The 18,991-nt window shown below is 41.6% G+C and overlaps 1 protein-coding gene across 1 annotated transcript in view; it reads right to left on the reverse strand.

Annotated features, from left to right (window-relative positions):
- Nucleotides 1-18,580, reverse strand: part of LOC142217150 (uncharacterized) — a 45,184-nt gene extending 26,604 nt beyond the window's left edge. The window contains exons 1-6 of the mRNA XM_075285340.1: nucleotides 18,495-18,580; nucleotides 12,982-13,311; nucleotides 11,739-12,074; nucleotides 7,407-7,529; nucleotides 6,350-6,700; nucleotides 1,246-1,590 (exon numbers count right to left, since the gene is read on the reverse strand). Coding sequence (XP_075141441.1) covers nucleotides 1,246-1,590; nucleotides 6,350-6,700; nucleotides 7,407-7,529; nucleotides 11,739-12,074; nucleotides 12,982-13,311; nucleotides 18,495-18,543 — 1,534 coding nt within the window. The 5' untranslated portion in view covers nucleotides 18,544-18,580. The remainder of the gene's footprint in view (nucleotides 1-1,245; nucleotides 1,591-6,349; nucleotides 6,701-7,406; nucleotides 7,530-11,738; nucleotides 12,075-12,981; nucleotides 13,312-18,494) is intronic.
- Between the last annotated feature and the right edge of the window lie 411 nt (nucleotides 18,581-18,991).

Below are 18,991 nucleotides of genomic sequence, written 5' to 3' on the forward strand. Positions count from 1 at the left end.
ACCAATCTTAATTTTGAAGAAGTTTACATATAGTTAGAAATAGAGAAATAGTGCAGTAGAAATCCATTTAAGGCTAAGTCCCCATGTAGCCGACATAGGAAAAAAAAAAACACAGCAGAAAAAATGTGTCGCAAACGTATCACAGTTTTTTCCGCAGCTTTTTTCAGAGAAAGTCTGCAGAGTTTTCCTCTGCGGACTTACTGCACCTATTCCACCTATACAGAAAACACACGCGTTTCCATAGGTATAATTGACATTCTGCGAGTTTTTGAAAATGCTGCTTTTCTGCCATGGACAAAACGCTGTATTTTTGCAACGTGGGGCCCCAGCCCTAAGGCTGAAACATTGAGTTTTTGATAAATGACTATTAGTCATATAATTTTTATCCTGTGCCTGCCTTGTAAACATTTTGACTAGAGAATTATATGTAAAGATGATTCTATTTCATGGTTCAATGTATGTTCAGGAGCTGTGGCCGTCATATAATAAATGTACAGGTACAGCTGTAGGAGACGACTTCATAGAAAATTTCTGATGCTAAGCTTCTAAATTATTTGAATACAATCTACAGTGGAGGCCTTTGATATAAATGTGAATAAAACCGTATTTCATGTTATTTTCTATGTAAGGAACTAATACTTTTTCCATATTTACCTCCTTTCCAACATCTGGCATACTGAAGATGAGCTGGCGCCACCAGTGGTTACCTGCTATTATGACCAGCAGACATCCACCCACAGTGTCTTTGATCGGAGGTTACTCAGATCGGAGATTTAGCCCTGTCAGATGTAGTGGTCAATGCAAACATGGCTCTTGAGACATCATTCATGGGAGGAGCCTTGGAAAATTTAGATGGTCTATTGTTGTACACAATTCACTTATGTCAATGGCAAGAATATTAAAAATAATAAAATAAAACAACTTATAATAGTTAATATAAAAGTTAAGTTTTATTTCATTATTTTTGATATCCGTGCCATTGACATAAGTGAAGGATGTAAGCCTTGTCAGATGTGCTTACACAGCTCTTGAGACATCATTCACGGAGGGGACTTCCTGTGATGCCCCCTATTTCCTCTGCCTTCAGATAATCATGTTTATTTGTGGGACAATCCCTTTAATTGAAATGATTCTGATATTGATAATTTTGCCTTACAGTGTTATATCACGTATATGAGTCAGAGGTATGAGTGACATACTGGATATATATACATCATTTCCCATATAATATCAGTTTCTACTCACCGCTCACTTGTAGACATCCTGTACTGTTCTCTATTATCTCCTCAGAGTTTGGACCTTGCACGCTGCAGATATATTTTATTCCATCATCTGCTCTTGTTACAGGTGTGAGGGCCAGATAGGTTTTGTAGCTTTGCTGGTCATCTGGCTGACTGCTTTTTATTATGGTTACATGTCTACGTTGATCATATGCAGCATTTATCAGTTCTGTGTCCTCCTTCTTTTCATACCATATTACAGTGTGAACACCTTGTATATAGTTCTGTAGTGTACACTCCAGCGTGGCACTCTTACCCAGTATCATTTTTGGCACTATGATTTCTCCAATCTTCAGGTCAGGCAGAATTCCTGCAGAAATACAATATGTGAATACAGAAGCATTCAATGCATAAGGCACAAGTGTATAACTACAACTCCTACTTCTCATATTAATATCTCCCATATCTGTATTTTATGCCATTGTATGATATGGAGATTAAATTTTTTGGGAAACCAGATGATCTCACTTTACTTTAGTGCAGCAAACTCATTCCAGAGGTTCAGTTCAGATCTCTGAATGATCCAATGTTGTCCTAAATGACTGATGATAAATAGAATCCACCTGTGTGTAACCAAGTCTCCGTATAAATGCACCTGCTCTGTGATAGGCTCAGGGTTCTGTTTAATGCACAGAGATCATCAAGAAGACCAAGGAACACACCAGGCAGGTCCGAGATACTGTTGTGGTGAAGTTTTATATATTCTCTAGGAAAGGTATACCCAAGGAAATCCTGACTGACCAAGGGACTCCTTTTATGTCCAAGGTAATGAAAGAAATGTGTAAACTCCTGAAAATTTAACACCTGCGAACGTCTGTATATCAACCCCAGACAGATTGCCTAGTGGAGGGGTTTAATAAATCCTTAAAGAATATGCTAAAGAGGGTGGTTAGCAAGGACGGCAAAGATTGGGATTACCTACTGCCCTATTTAGGGACCCTTCACACAGAGTTTACGCTCTGTGTATTCTGTCTACGCGCTGTCTATTCTGTACATTATACATGTCTAAAAATACACGTGTAAAATGTAGTTAGTCATTGAGTTCAATGGCTTTTTCGTATAACGCGCGTCTTCATTCGTATACGAACATGCCATTGAACTCAATGGCTAACCACATTTTACACGTGTATTTTTACACGTGTAAAATGTACAGAATACATGGAGCGTAAACTCCGTGTGAAGGGGCCCTTAATGTTTGCAATCCGGGAGGTACCCCAGTCCTCCACAGATTTTTCGAGTTGGTATATGGTAGACACCCACATGGTCTCCTCGACATAGCTAAGGAAACCCGGGAACAAGAGCAAACTCCTTACAGGAGTGTATTATAAATGTGAAAGTTTGGATGTTTGTTACTCAATCACGCAAAAAATGGCTGAACGGATTTGGATGAAATTTGGCACATAGATAGTTTGTAATCTGGATTAAAACATAGGATACTTTTTATCCCAGTAAATGACATGGCTTCATGACTATAATCAATTTATGTTAATACTATACTATCCTACTAATATTATAAACTAGTTTCTGCCCACGACTCTGTCTGCGTGGACTTCAGAATTGGGTCCAGAGAGAAATGAAAAATGTGTGAATAATAAAAAAAAAATTAATGGGATAAAAAAATTTCACCAGTCATATTGCTTGTGCTGTAATAGAGAAAAATAGCTGCAGTTTTGAGTTTAAGTGATTAGGTATACAGTATGGTAATTGCAGGATTGTTGTTTTGGTTTCGTTTCATTCTCTTTACTTATGGTCTTTTGCTTCATTAATCGGAATTTATTACTTGCTTTGCAATTTGTGCTTGGTTTTGGGTTCATTGTTGTTCGGTTGCTTAGCAACTCAGATTTTGTTGTTTGTGTTGTGATCAGTTTGTGTTCCTTAGTGAATTTTGATTTACTTTTTATTTGTTGTTTTCACTTTAATCCACATTGGCAGTTTCCCAATTTTAAACTTGCCAGGAAAACAAAAATCTAATTTTTCACAAAATTCTTGAAAAAACAAGAGCTAGGAAGGTAGCCAGAAGTCAACAGATTTCTCCTCAAGCGGAGCTAAGGAGGACTGAGCAAGCTAGGCATCAAGCGGCTCTTAGAGCAGCTTAAACTCCGGAACATGCTCATTATATGGCATCCCAGTGAGCTGCTGAGATGCCAGAACAATCACAGGCACGGCATGAGGAACAAGTTCAGCAGCAAGCCAGCTGCTGAAATGCCAGAACAGACGAATCATTGACGTCAGCAATTTGATGAATATATGGCATCCAAGAGAGTTACTGAGACTGTGCAGGAAGCAGAAGCTCAGAGGCGGGCTGTTGCTGAAAGGGTGGGGCAGCGGCAGCAAACATTCACTCAAAACACTTGGAGTACGATGTGAGTCTTGACTACGGCAGCCAGTGTTCAGGAAAATAGTTTGAGAAAGTATTTTAAATACAAATACTAAATACTACTTCAAAAGTATTTTAAAAATACTAAAATACTTGAAAAATTTAAACAAAAAATGTAATAAAAAACAAAAAATGGAACAATTGAACATAGGCTAAATGGAAAAAGAACTTTAAAGGGGTATTCCCACCTCACTCATCAGTCTTTACTGCTGTAAAATCTTCTTTCTTCCTGGTTTCTTGCATCATTTGGTGGGCGGGGTTTCACATGCAACCTGCCGTTTAGCTCGGCCCCCAAATTTGCATGTAGCTCCGCCCACCCATATTGGACTATGAAGTACAGGCAGCAGCAACTCCATTCTGTGTTACATACAGAGACTGCCTGTCTCTGCCATAATGAACACAATTGAATTAGCTAGCCTGATAACTGGGAGAACAGAAGAAATTAAAGCAGCTCCTCTCCTCTATCTGAGTGCAGGACCTAGGTCATGTGGTGTAGACACAGGAATAGCTAGATACACAGGCTCGCTCCCATGCACTTAGCCCCTCCTTCCTCCCCCCTGAGAGCAGCAGATACATCACTTGACTCATGAGCAGCTAAGTCAGGGCTGTGGCCACAAAAAATTGAATAAAGTAATATAATGGACAAACAAAGCAGTTTTGATGAAGCAATGTATTTAGGAAAAGTCTTAAATCCACATTAACAAGCAGTATAGATAGGATCCTTGTGATGGGACAACCCCTTTAAGTTTATTTTCAAAACTAGAAAAGTTATTATACATTATTTAAGTTATGTGCTTGTTTGCATTCAGAAGAACAAGGATTTCAAATATTTTGTCCGACAGGCAGTTGCTTCTCAGTGAGAGAATTATTCCCACTCGAGAAAATAAGCGTTCGACTGGAGCCGATGAGGGTAATGCACTGTTTAGTCGGATGAATGCATATTTTACACGAATAGACAATGGGAAATCCAAAAGCCTCCACCCTTAACTGTCATTGTTCATGTGTGTGTGATGTGGTGAGACCTTCAAAAATTCTCTGTGCCAGAGTGTTACTTGGCGTCACTTGGCTGCCCCCACCGGAATGGTCACTCTCCATTTCCTTGGAGAGCCAAGGTTCCCTACCCCTGATCTTCACCTGACTACTCCTGTCATTATTTTTCTTCTGTGAGTTTAATAAAGCTGTGGCCATTTTGACACCCAAAATAAAGTGTTTTGTGCATTTATTCCAAAGTCAATATTTACTGTAGTTTGGGTGGTTTTAGAAAGGAGTGAGGGACATCCGATATCCAAAATTGAAGACCCTGTTCATACAGTGGAATCTGGCGCTGATTTTTCTGGCATTTTACCCTAAGCGGCATATTCTTTCTTCATTCTGCCTTCAACTGAAAACTATTGACGCAGGAAACTGAAAAAAAAAGCGTCTCGGTTGATCTTGCTGCGGATTTAGCGGCTGATTCTTAGGCCTCAGCTTGAGACTCCCCACCGATTAGGACCAATAATTTGAGCTTAGTCAATGATAGAATTCAACATCACCACTGTGAGCCGGGGTAGAAAATAAAGGGTAGGAGGAGTAAGAAGGAGTAAGTAGCACTGAACATAAGCTCCTGAATTTATACCTTGTAATGAGCTACCTGTAAGACAAAACCTGGAATACATTGACTCCATGGAAGACAGATCAAAGGTAGACTAAAAATATCTTAAAGGGGCTCTATCACTGACAAAAGTCATTTTTAACTAATCACATACTTACATAGCCTTTAGAAAGTCTATTCCACACCTACCTTTTGTATGTAAATTACCTCAGTAGTGTTTGAATATGTCCGTTTTTATTCATATGCTAATTAGCTTCTCCATGCACAGGACGTTGTCCACCAGCTCTCCTTTCCCTGCTGTGTATGAGAGCAGGGAGGAGGAGTCAGTAGCCTGTGCTGTATATACAGAAGACATTGCACAAAGAGACTTCCGGGATGCATGGAGAAGCTAATTAGCATATGAATAAAAACAGACTTATTCAAAAACTATTGAGGCGATTTGCGTACAAAAGGTAGGTGTGGAATAGCCTTTCTAAAGGCTATGCAAGGATGTGATTAGTTAAAAATGACTTTTTTAAGGAAAATAAGAAATAAGAACAAAAAAGGGACTTAAAGTACAAGACAAGAACCCTCCCTACAGCACTGAGTGTAAGCAATAGGAGCATCACATCTGGCAGAGCCCAGAGCTGAACATCTGAAGGTAAGGCCATCTGGCCGCCCCCAAACCAAGTAGATCCCTCTAGACACCAGCAGAAATAAGAAATTGGGAATACACTCAGAATTTGGGAAATTACAGTATGGATATCCAAAATTTAGAGAAAGAAAGCCGCAGCATTATAGGTAACCATAAGATAGAGCTCAGGACGACATCCCTACACAGCAGGGCGTCAGGCAGTAGTTCTTAACCTTGTTTGAGGTACCGAACCCACCAGTTTCATATGCACATTCACCAAACCCTTCTTTAGTGATAAATCAAATATGATTTTTTTTCCAAATTCAAGACATATATATGTGTGTGTGTATATATATATATATATATATATATATATATATATATGTTTTTTTTTTACTGGTACACAAAATGAACCGTGCATATATGTGTCTGTGTATATGTAAGTAACGTCATATCAATTTTCCCATATAATATCAGTTTCTACTCACCTGTCACATTTAACCATCCTGTACTCTTCTCCATCTTCTGCCCAGATGATGAATTTTCCACTCTGCAGATATATTTTATTCCCTGGTCTGATTGTTGTACTTGTCTGAGAGTCAGATAGGACTTGTAGGTGTGCCGGTCACCTGATTGTCTATCTGGTTCTGTGCTTGTAGGTCTACGTTGATCAGTTTTTGGTATAGCTATTGGGTTATCTTTCTCTATCCTCTTTTCATACCATGTTACATTGTGAACACCTTGTATATAGTTACGTAGTGTACACTCCAGCGTGGCCTCCTCATTCAGTGTCAGTTTTGGTACTATAATTTCTCCAATCTCCAGATCAGGTGAAGTTCCTGTACCAATACAGTACATGAATACAGAGACATTTATTACATATGTACATAAATACAATTTCTCACAGTATATCTCCTGTTCATGCATTAAAAAAAAGTATCTTATTCCAGTTATAAAACGATGTAACATAGAGAGTACACAGACCCTTCAATTTAACAGAAAGCCATTCCAATGTAATACTGCAACTACATGGCTTGAGCACCACATAGGGCATTCATTTGTGTGACACAAGCAAAAAAATAGAAATAAAACAAACGTAACTTAAAATAAACTAAAAGGTCAGTGTCACCTGAACTAGGTCACTACGAGGCAGCCCAAGAGGGGTAACTGACAGCAAGTATGAGTGTTTTGGGGTTTATTTTTACCTCTCTTGGGCTTCCACCTATTAATCATTTAAGCGTGCGCAAAACCCTACGTGGGCCCTTAGCCTAAAAGGGGTTGTTAGGTTGGATTTGCATATTTGCATAGATATCTAACAAAGTAACTTCTAACGCCCCATTGTCTAAAAATAAGTGATACTGTGAAAATTCACCATGTTAGAGAAATATCTATTACGGTGGACTTCCCCCCCTCCATTATATTACTGTGATACAAGATATTCTCGTCTGTGAGCCATGAATTTCCTACCGGTCTGTATGTACATGTAAGAATAGAAACAAAAAAAACCCCTAAAACCTGCAGTATGTAGACGGAGGGAGTACTTACTTTTGTTTTTGTATTTGCAAAATAAAAGTGAAACTACAAGGATCACAATGACCACCGCTGACACGACCCCAACAATTATTATTATTATTGCAGGACTCTGATTCTCCGGCATCTGTTTTGTATCTGGTAAAATATATTAATAAAGATAGATTTACTAGAAATATATTCAGTACATGCTAGATGTGGTGAAACATACATGTCTTATATAACCTCAATCACATTGATGGGGCTTTCCATCTTTAACACACATACAATGCATATATACAATTTATTAGTAGAAATGGGTAAACCGCTGAACATTTATTTCATTACAGGTTTGGATGGTTCAGCCAAAAGATTAGTTTCAGGTGAACGAAGGATTATAAAGATAATCTTGTTTCCCTTAGGGTGCATTCACACTACGTATACTGAAGCTTATTCTGAACGTAAAACACGTTCAGAATAAGCGGCGTATAAAGCAGCTCCATTCATTTCTATGGGAGCCGGCATACGAGCGCTCCCCATAGAAATGAATGGGCTGCTTCTTTCACTGCGAGCAGTCCCATTGAAGTGAATGGGAAGTGCCGGCGTGTACGGTAAGCTCTGCTCATGGCAAGCCGTATACGCCGGCACTTCCCATTCACTTCAATGGGAGTGCTCGTACTGAAAGAAGCAGCCCATTCATTTCTATGGGGAGTGCTCGTATGCCGGCTCCCATAGAAATGAATGGAGTTGCTTTATACGCCGCTTATTCTGAACGTGTTTTACGTTCAGAATAAGCTTCAGTATACGTAGTGTGAATGCACCCTTAGTCCTAACAGCGGCACAATATGGGGTATTTCTGCCCCTGTGTGCTGGTAGGACAGGTGGATTTTTAATTAGCTAATTAAATAATCATGGCTTGCCCTATAAGAGGGCACACCCACCTGTGTGTATATACAAGAGTAACATAATTATACATAGGTAACACAATATATTTATAACAATGACAAACTTATTCTGGGCGGGAAGTCTTGTGCCGCTGTTAGGACTAAGGGAAACAAGATTATCTTCATAATCCTTTGTTCCCAGTCGTCCTACCAGCGGCACAATATGGGGAGTTAGCAAGTAATCACCTAGGGTGGATCCTCACCACAAACTGCACTTAAACCGTAACCAAAGCTGTAGCTTCTGAAGCACGAGTGTCCAGGCGGTAGTGGGACACAAGGGTTGCCTCTGAGGACCAAAATGCAGCAGAGCAAATTTGACTTAGAGACATGGCTTTTGTCTCTGCCCAGGAGGTGGTAACCAACCTTGTGGAATGCGCCCTTGAATAAAAGAACTTAATTGTCTCCCTGACCCAGCATGAAATTGAGGCTTTGGAAGCCTTAAGCCCTTTGTGTCTCCCCAAGAAGTTGATGAGGAGGTTTTCCAGACTTTCTGAAGCAATGCGTATGCTGGAGGTAGATCCTCAGGCATCTCACGAGGTCCAGTGTATGGAACTTTTCTTCGTCAGCAGAGGAAGGAGATGGAAAAAAGCTGGTAAGGTGATCAGCTGGTTTATATTTGTGATGGAAGGAATTTTGGGTCTGAAGCCCAGAAGGAACCTAAGCTGAACACGATCCGGAGAGAGGAGGTATATGGCTTCTCCGAAGACAGAGCTTGCAGCTCATTGACTCTTTTGGCTGATGTTATAACTTTAGTTTGACCTCTTCCAGAGGCTCAAAAGGCTTTGTGAGTAGTGCCGAAAGGACCGTATTGAGGTCCCACTGGTGGACATGTGTGGTAACCACAGGTCTCAGCTTAGTTGCCCCTTTCATAAACGTGCTTACTAAAGGATCTTGAGACAAACGCCTCCCCAGATAGGCGGACAGAGCGGCTACATGTACCTTTAGGGTGGCAGCAGCGAGCCCTCTGTCTAATCTGTTCTGAAGAAAATCCAGGATCGCCCTCACTGGGGGATCGGAGGAGTCCACTTCATGTTCAAGACACCAGGCATTGAAGATTTTACCAATTCTTCTGTAGTTGTTATTAGTAGACACAGCTCTAGCGCTTGCAAGAGTCTTCAGAACGGCTTGAGACAGTCCTCTATTCCTTAAGAGGGACTGGTCAACCTCCAGGCTGTCAGGTTGAGTCTCCTCAGATCCTGGTATCTCAGCTCTCCTTGGGTTACCAGGTCTGGGAGGAGGGGGGGGGGGAGCCTTCAGTATATGCCTTGACTCATCCACATGAGCTGGGCAAACCAAGCCCTTTTTGGCCAGAACGGAATTATGGCAAATCCCAAGGCTTGGTCCTGTCTTATTTTATCAATACCCCATGGTATGATTGGAATTGGAGGTAAGATGTAGAACAGCCTGAACCTCCACGGGATGGACAGGGCATCCACTGCCAAGGGATTGTCCTCCTGGTACCGAGAGCAGAACGTCCCCACCTTGGCATTGAGACGGGTTGCCATAAGATCGACCTCCGGGAGACCCCATCTCTGGACGATCTGTTGAAATACGTCTGAACTGAGTGACTTTTCACCGGATACAATGATACCCTGACTCAACTGATCTGCTACTATGTTCAGGGAGCCCTTGATGTGAACAGTGGATAACTGGGTCAGATTCTTTCCTGCCCAGGAGAATATAAGCTTCGCCTCTCTCAGCAGGGCTGGAGATCTGGTGCCATCTTGTTTGTTCATATAGAATACAGTGGTCATGTTGTCTGAACAAACTTTCACAGCTTTGCAAAGTGAAGAAGCACCAGCAATATGCTTCTGCTCATGATGCTCCTACAGGAGCAGATGCTGCAGATAGCTGCCCAAGTAAGCAACAGTGAGATGAGCCAGGTAGTCAAGCCGACACAGTAGGCGTTAGTCAGGCAGCCCACAGGCAGATGCCGCAGATGGCAGCAGGCAGATCTAGCCTTCGGGTAGAGTACAAACAGTATAAAACTCTAGACCCGGTGCACTCAACATAAGTCTGTTTCCTTACAGACAGAAACACAAAAAAAAAGGGACTTGCTCACTCACAAAGTAGTCTTGGTGCACCTTCAGCTTACCTCACCAGAGCTGTGGGAATTGCTGGAAAACTCACTGCCATCTTACAGGCTGCTGTTCACATTAGCTGCGCTTTAGGGCAGCGGGCGAAGCCCGGCCAGACCGATGCGCACAAGCCATAGCAATCGACATAAGTGCTCAGACTATGCACTAAGCATAAAGGAAAGCTGAAAGCTCCCACACAAATTCTACAACAGAAAGGAAGTTGACAGAGTGCCCATAGCAAAAAGTATCAGTGCGTTTAGTTTGCACTAAACATAGAGGAAAGCTGGAGACTCACCTTACTGGGCAGTGAATGAGCTGTGCACAGCTGAGCCATCAGAACACCCTGCAGAGCAGGTAAGACAAAACCTAAACCTCTCAGAAAGAAAAGGGAAAGAGAAAAAAGGGAAAGAAGAAGGGGTAAACAGACACCTTCTTCCAACCCCTACAAGAGGCCACAGGCCTCCTCACCACCTGTCCGGTCACACAGGACAGTAAAAAACATGCAGGTCCTTGTGCCCTCTTATAGGGCAAGCCATGATTATTTAATTGGCTAATTAAAAATCCACCTGTCCTACCAGCACACAGGGGCAGAAATACCCCATATTGTGCCACTGGTAGGACGACAGGGAAATAAGTTTGTCACAAACTAGAAGTGAAACTGTTATACTGGTATAAGTGGAGTTTTTGGCACTCCCTTTAATGCACACTTTATGAAGTTGGTGTGCCCCATGTGACTGCTGAGACCCCAGCAGTGGCCCCAGGAGATGTGAAGTCACCAAGAGACCAGAAGAGTACCCTGAAGTATGCCATGAGAAAGCTCCGGAGAGATGAGGGAGGGTGAGTTTCACTGTTTGTCATATTTACCCGCACCTTCCCTGGGCCTCCACTTATTATATTCTGGGGTCTGAAGACTGTAATAATAATTTCACTTCCAGGTTTGCGGGTGATGAACCCCCAAAGTTTTGGATTCAGGTCTAGAGATGAGCGAACAGCACGCTCCCATAGAAATGAATGGAAACACCTTTGCCGGCAAAGTCAGCGTCACAGGTGCTTCCATTCATTTCTATGGGTGCGTGCTGTTCGGATCGGCTGATCCGAACAGTGTTCGCTCATCTCTATTCAGGTCAAATCTTAATTTCTTTGAAATATTTGAAACAAATCCAGAATATATTTTCAGAAGCATAGCTGTATCACATACATCATTATCACAGATCTTTTTCTTCATACACTCATTACTGTCACTTTGTCTCCCCTGTAGTAGTTATATGTATAAAGGGGTGCAAATTCAAACATTTCAAAATGGGTAAAAAAAACTTCATTGAATGACTTTGAATTGTGTTACTCACCAATTGTTGTATTAAGGATTTCTCTACGTTTATATATCAGCTTGAAGTCTTTTTGGAGGGGATCCTTAAGAGATTCATGTTGGACTCTACATGAGAAGTTCCTCTCTCTGTCCTCCTCAGTAGGTGTTATGGTCACCGCACTGTCCACATTGTAGGTTCCATTGAGATTTCTCCAGGGTCCATCCAAAGTAACACTATACAGTCTCTCTGTGCCCCTGAACCATTTGATATCAATGTCCTCAGGGTAGAATCCAGTGACGGAGCAACGAAGAACACTCTCTTCATTTATACCCACAGCATTATCAGTGATCACAACCCGTGGAGATGCTGTCTCAACTGATCATGAAAAGTTAGTTGAATATACATATACATATCATTCATTTTATAGGGGGTTTTCTAGGAATAGCATCCTTAGGAGAGGTCATTCATTTTCAATCAACTCAACTCTAGGGAGATCATCTGTAGTCTCTTCAAATAGCAGATTGGTGCGTGTGCCAGCTGTTGACATCTTCTAATCTAATATTGAAGACCCATTCTAAGAAATGTATTGTAAAACCCTATTAATGGACTTTAGATATCAAGTTCGGAAGACAGAATAAATTGCAGAGATAACTCCATTTTCTGGAGACTGATGGTGGGCTCCAGTACTTCAGAATAACCGAGGTTGGGCTCCAGGACATGCAGCTATCACTGCAATTTATTCTACCCTCGGAACAAACTATACTTCTCCTGATGAACTTGTATACCTGCATGTATGTGTGTTTGCTTCATATAATAGATCTACACAGTAGATCTTTACAGATCATTATCCTAGAATTTATCTCAGCTAGTGAATACAGATAGCCTGATAGTCTTGGCTTTCTAAGTCTGGTGGCCAATTACCCACAGACCGACTACACTGACTGAACGCAGATGTGAATCCGGCTTTAGTGTGAGGATGTTGTGATAACATTGTTTCTGAGTTATTAGCTTGGGGTTGTTTCTGTATATTATAGAATTCAGTGAGTGCAATTGCATTGGCCTGAGTTTCATAACAAACCGGCTATATTTCTGTGTGCTGTTCTATATTTTCTATGACTATAACAATCATACAGTATTTTTTAGCCTGGGGCTTTTTATATTTTATCAAATAAAAAGCTATATTTTATTTCTCACTTTCTGTGAATCTGGATTTACTACACATTTGTATCTACCGGTAGTTTCACAGATGTTCCACAAAATATATGGTCAAGGTTGTAGTTACCTTTAATGTACACGATGATGTCCTTCTCCTTCTTTACTGGGCTGTAGAGCACTGAGCAGGTGTAGGCCCCGGCATCCCAGATAGATATTTTAGATATATAGAGATCCACTGTTCCATTTAATGCTTTCTCTATGTTTAGTGAATATCTGGAATTGGTTGTTCTTATTTCATCATCATAGCTCAGGATTTCTTTTCCATGAAAGTACCAAAAAGCAGCAAAAAATCTGGGATCCACAGGGGGTTTCTCTACTGTATATGAACAGGGAATCTGAGCAGTTGAGCCCATTGTAGCCTGAAAAGCTCTAGGACCAAAAATCTCCAAAGCTGCACCTGCATGAACACAAAGTGTAATACACATGATACATGAACGCTGCAGTACACAGCGTGATTCACTGATGGCAGGACTTAATTTTGGACTAAAATTTTGCCTGCAAAATTTGTGGGCCCCCCTCCCCAATGTATATTACAGTTGTCCTGTGGCCCCCCACACAGTGTATATAATGTTGAGAAGCCTACAATTTTCTATCTACTAGGTACATAAACAGTACATCAAACCTCAAATAACTGAAGATACCTATATGAATGAATACGCAAAATAAACAAAAAATACCAATAAACATATAATGTTGCCCAATGCTTCCCACACAGTATAAAATGCTCCACAGTATCCCCACACAGCATAATGCTCCACAGTGTCTACCCCAGTATACTGGTCTACAATGGCCCCTCATATTATAGTGCTTAACAGTGGCCCCACTGAAGCTGAAATTTCTGGAAAATTCATAAGGGCCACTATGGGATGTTATACTCTATGGAGGGGCCAATATGGGACATTATACTGTGTTAAGGGGCCACTATGGGACATTATAAGATGTGAAGGGTCCCCTGTTGGACTTTATACTATGTGAAGGGCCTAGTATGGAACATTATATTGTGTGTCTATGGAACATATTCTTAAAGGGGTTTCCAGGTACTGGACACACTCTAGAAGGTCGGGGCAGGTGTAACATAAAAAAAAAAAAAACAAAACAGACTTACCTGCCCCTTGTTCAGTTGTGCACCATGCCTCGGTCCCTGGAAGTAACTGCCCAGGGCCACCCCAGAGCTTATCCAATTCCTAGACAACTGCTTTCAGCTGATCACTGAGGCTAGGTGTATGTCTCCGGCTTCTTTCAATCACTGTACTGTACGTACTGTACTGGATTCTTAGTGACTTTTCTGATTTAAGCAGCTTCAGTGCTGAATGGTGTGCATGTGCAGTGGTAGTCAAACCTAATTTTCACTTCAGGCAACAGAAAGGTCAAACTTAACCCCACATTTGAATGTTTTAAAGGGATCTGTGAAACTGGGTAATAGTAGGATGTCAAGGATCGGATGTCTCCCCCAAAATACATCCACTCACTATATACCAATTTTGTGGGGTATCTGACACACACATTTGACTCTAGATGTAACTATAAAAGGAAACTCTGCTATGCAGCATGGTGGCTCAGTGGTTAGCACTGCAGCCTTGTAGTGCTGAAGTCCTGGGTTGGAATCCTGCCAAGAACAAACATCTGTAATTTCTCCCTGTGTTTGTGTGTGTTTCCTCCCACACTCCAAGGAAATACTGATAAGGGGGGGAAAAAAAAGGAAACTTCGCTTTCACATTCCAATCCAGCTCACCTCTTACACTAGGCTACACAGGAGTGAAGCGCCCTCTTACATTCATGCCGCCACCACTCACCCCTTACGATAATACAAGACACTAATATACAAATAGCACAGAAAAGGGAGCAACATGGCTAAGAGATATTCACTGTCTTTGGGTAACGCTAAAGCCAAAGGACAGTCTTGTTACATTTTAGGTTTATTTACATAAAACAGGTCATTCACAAGGCTAATTAGTATGCTAATTAGTATTAGTATGTCATTCACAGATGTAATTAATGTTGGCACATAGATGAACCAAATGAGTGGTCGATATCACATGCGGTGCGATCAGGTCTGAATAGAATGACACTGATTCCGTCTCCAGACCGAAATAAACTAGGGTAGCGGTTTTATGGCTGTAACACCACACTTCAAACAGCGCATATCAAATTCTAGTATGGCGTATTAGTATTATTGTAATTGGCCATGCTTTACCCAGCCATATATATTAAACAGTTGCCCCTAGTACCCCCCACTAGAGAAAAAACATTTGGGGAATCAAGGGAAAAGGAACACATATATAGCATCCAGTTCCCAGAAAAAATAGCTCTAAATATGCATGGGCAGTGACAGCAAGAGTCACATAGTTGTTGATACCAATTGCAACATGTTTTGAATAAGTGTATCCAAAGTTCAACCATATAATGGGAGATATCAAGGTCGTGTATTCATGACAAACACATCCAATGTCTAAACCTTGACTCCCTGGGTCGTAGATAGAACGTGGACACACTGTCAGGCATTAAAAATATTGTGCCTGAACTGACTACAAATCAAGCTGCATACCCTAATGGATAAATCATCCTCTCAACGCGTTTCCCTCGAGTGATACATTAGCTCCAGGTTCATCAGGAGAGATTGACCAAAAAGGAGCAATGAATAAACCCCACAAGAAATAACAAAGTGTGGTGAAAACCACAGTCCTGAGCGCCCCGGTGGTGGACGCCGATACTTATGATATGGACAAAACCCATGCTAAGTTCCAAAGAATCTGCAGGATCCTGTGCCACATGGCTTTTTATGGTTTCTATACTTTCTGGTGTCGCAATGGTCAGTAACTGTGGCTTGCTACCGTAATTGCAATAACACATGGGATTTCCACCTCCTTATCCAAGCTGTGGCTTTTGCATTACTATTACTATACTCATTACATAGGCTGCGCTCACGCATTTAAGCAAACTCCTCTGAGACACTGAACACACAGATAAAATACATAATTTGTACAGGAATCTATTTCATCACATATTCATCAGTATTACATATTTCATCACATAGGACATGAAAATTGGCATGTAAATAGCCCCATTCACATACATTGAATTTGAATACATTGAATTTCACATACATTGAACTCTCCAGCATCCACTGGGGCTACTGATTGACCACATAAGTAGCAGGGCTTCTGGGGAATGAGGCAAGGTGAACTACCAAATGGAGAGCCCCAGTAACAGGTGAGTATATTTTTTTAATTATTTATTTATTTATTTATTTTTATGTTACTACTGCCCCAGGCCTCTTAGAGTTTATCCAATGCCTGGAAAACCCCTTTAAGAATAATGCCCCATAGACTCCCTTCACAGAATACTGTCCCATAGTGGCCTCTCCACACAGCATAATGTCCCATAGTGGCCTCTCCACACAGCATAATGTCCCATAGTGGCCTCTCCACATAGTATAATGTCATTCAGTATAATGTCCCATACAAACAATCAAACCCTTTGACACTTCTGCCTGACATCAGAGACCACTGATTTGGTCTCAGAGGTCACATCAGCATCATGACAGACAATAACACCGTCATGACTGCTGAGGACTAGAGATGAGTGAACACTGTTCGGATCAGCCATTCTAAACAGCACGCTCCCATAGAAATGAATGGAAGCAGCTGGCACGACGACCGGCCGCCGACAAAGTGTACGTGCCAGGTGCTTCCATTCATTTCTATGGGAGTGTGCTGTTCGGAACGGCTGATCCAAACAGTGTTCGCTCATCTCTAGTAAGGACCATTCAGTGGTCTCTGATATAATAGACCACTGCAAAATGGGCAGTGGACATCCGTAGTCGGCTGTTTCGCCGGCCATTTTGCAGTAATCTTCTGCAAGAAGAGGAGGAGAGTGCCAGACGGAGCAGAAGAAAGGTGGCGCTGGAATGCTGCGCTCATAGTACACAGGACATGCCCCCCCGAGGGCACACCCCCTGTGCTTTCTGAGTGCAATTAGCATAAAGAAGAAAAATTCAAAAATGGCGGCACGGACCTTCAAGATAAAAGTAAGCGATGAATAGTCTTTATAGAAGCTATTCCTACGTGCTATTAATTTAAAACTGCTATTTTAATGATAAAATCACTTTGAAGAAGAGGTTACCCATGAACCCCATAGATTATAATGGGGTCAGCCACAGTTGCCGCCTGAAAAGGGTGGAAAAATGCAGAGAAAAAAACACTGCTTACAGGACTTTTCTCTCCACATTTTTAAAACAGAATGGAGCGCAGAATCCCCCAGTGGACGCCAGCGCAGGTGTGAACTTAGCCTTATGTAGGACTGCTGCCTCTCCCTCCATATAAAGCAGACCTGTGTAAAGTATCATATTTTCCACAGGACTGTCTGATTTACATGGAGGGAGAGATAGCAGTAATGAAAGACAGGTAGCTGGCTGCAGAAGACCTGTGTAAAATATAGGTCTGCTGGGTGTTGTAGTTCTGTATGTATCTTATGGAGTACTACACTGGCTCTTCTACCACCAATGAGGACGGCGCTTTGGGGAGCTATGTGGCAGTTCCTGGGGCCCCGGCCAGACTTACCGATGGAAGACAGCCTCCTCCGAAGCCGGCATGTTTGGGAGCCCGCATATGCGACACCATGGTGTTCGTGTGGCGCGGCCCCTGTGAGCTGCTGTAGTTCCACCCTCTGTAGCGGCCGCTCCAATCTCAGAGTGGCGTGAAGGGCCGGAGGCCGGCCTGAGCCTCTAGAGCACCGCCCCATCCATGGCATGGTCCAATGGGGTAACAGCATGCACGGCTGCGATGACATCACCGCAGGTCCTTCAGCCTCCACTGGCCGTGCTTTGGGGGCTTGCGGTTGGAAAACTCGGCATCCTACAGTGATGTTAATGCACCTATCTTTCTTTCCGGGTGTCATTGGAGGTATATGTCAAATTTCACTGCAATCCGTTGGGGCACTTTGGCGTGAATCCGGAACAAACATCCAAACACACAAACCCACAAACATCCAAACACACAAACTTTCAACTTTATAATATTAGTAGGAAGTACGTATTTCTCAGAAGTGGCAGCTCATAAAGAAGTCACTATAGTTTTTTTTTATCAGGATTTGGTACAAAAAAAGCTAAACATGAAAAAACATGATAAAAGTGATGAGAAGTGATGATTGTTGCTACTGTACAGGGAAAAAATAATTGTCTTCTAGAAATCTAATAGAATATACAAAGATTTAAGTCTGTTTCTTCCCTCTTTCCAGAACCCAAAGGCTAAGGCTGAGGCCCCACATGAGACGCAGCTTTTTTTTGTTGAAGATTTTGCTGTGATTTTTCAAGCCCAAGTCAGGACAGGAAATAAAGGCATACAATAAATTTGCTGTTAGATATACAGTAAGCTATATTCAGCTGTGAGGTGGGTCTTAGACAAGGGGCCAGGACATAGTGCCCATGGCCTCTTATTGCAGACAGAAGGAAATTCTGAGATTTTTTTTCTCCCCAGTCCTCACTTACACCTTCATGTGCCAGCTAAATCCTGTGAAGTCCTCTCAGCCCCTCACTCATATATATTGCCATCATCACACATTAGAAAGTGGAATAAAACTGACCTGTATGGCACAGGAGAAGGAAGGCGACATATTTCTTTGTGATGTCCATTTCTAGCTCAGATCCTCTCCGATATCTCACTGCTTGTAGTTGTTGTTACAAAACTGAATGGCTTCTAAGCTCCGTGAAAGATTTGCTGAGGAAATATTTACTTTCACTTTGTATATTAACTCTTACAGTGCCTCATTGCAAGCAACCGATATTTCATTTTGTATGTTTTTTTTTCTTGTGAGTCTATACTTACACGTATGATATATTTATATGACCCAGAGCTTTCTTATAGCTATAGTAGCTGCACTTTTGGACTCTGTTATCTGCATATGTTTTCTGTCTATGCTGAATTATTTTATTGAGCTCAAGTATTGCAAGACCCTGACCTTTGTATCTTAGGAGGGGTTTACATTAGTTTTTTTTTTTTTTTTTTTTTTTTTTTATTGTGTTTCATAGAAGTGAAATGTGCGGCATAAACAGTTGTAACAAAATGTGTATCCAGTTTATG

The sequence above is a fragment of the Leptodactylus fuscus genome, chromosome 8 (genome assembly GCF_031893055.1).
Source record: "Leptodactylus fuscus isolate aLepFus1 chromosome 8, aLepFus1.hap2, whole genome shotgun sequence".
In the NCBI taxonomy this organism is placed as follows: Eukaryota; Metazoa; Chordata; class Amphibia; order Anura; family Leptodactylidae; genus Leptodactylus; species Leptodactylus fuscus.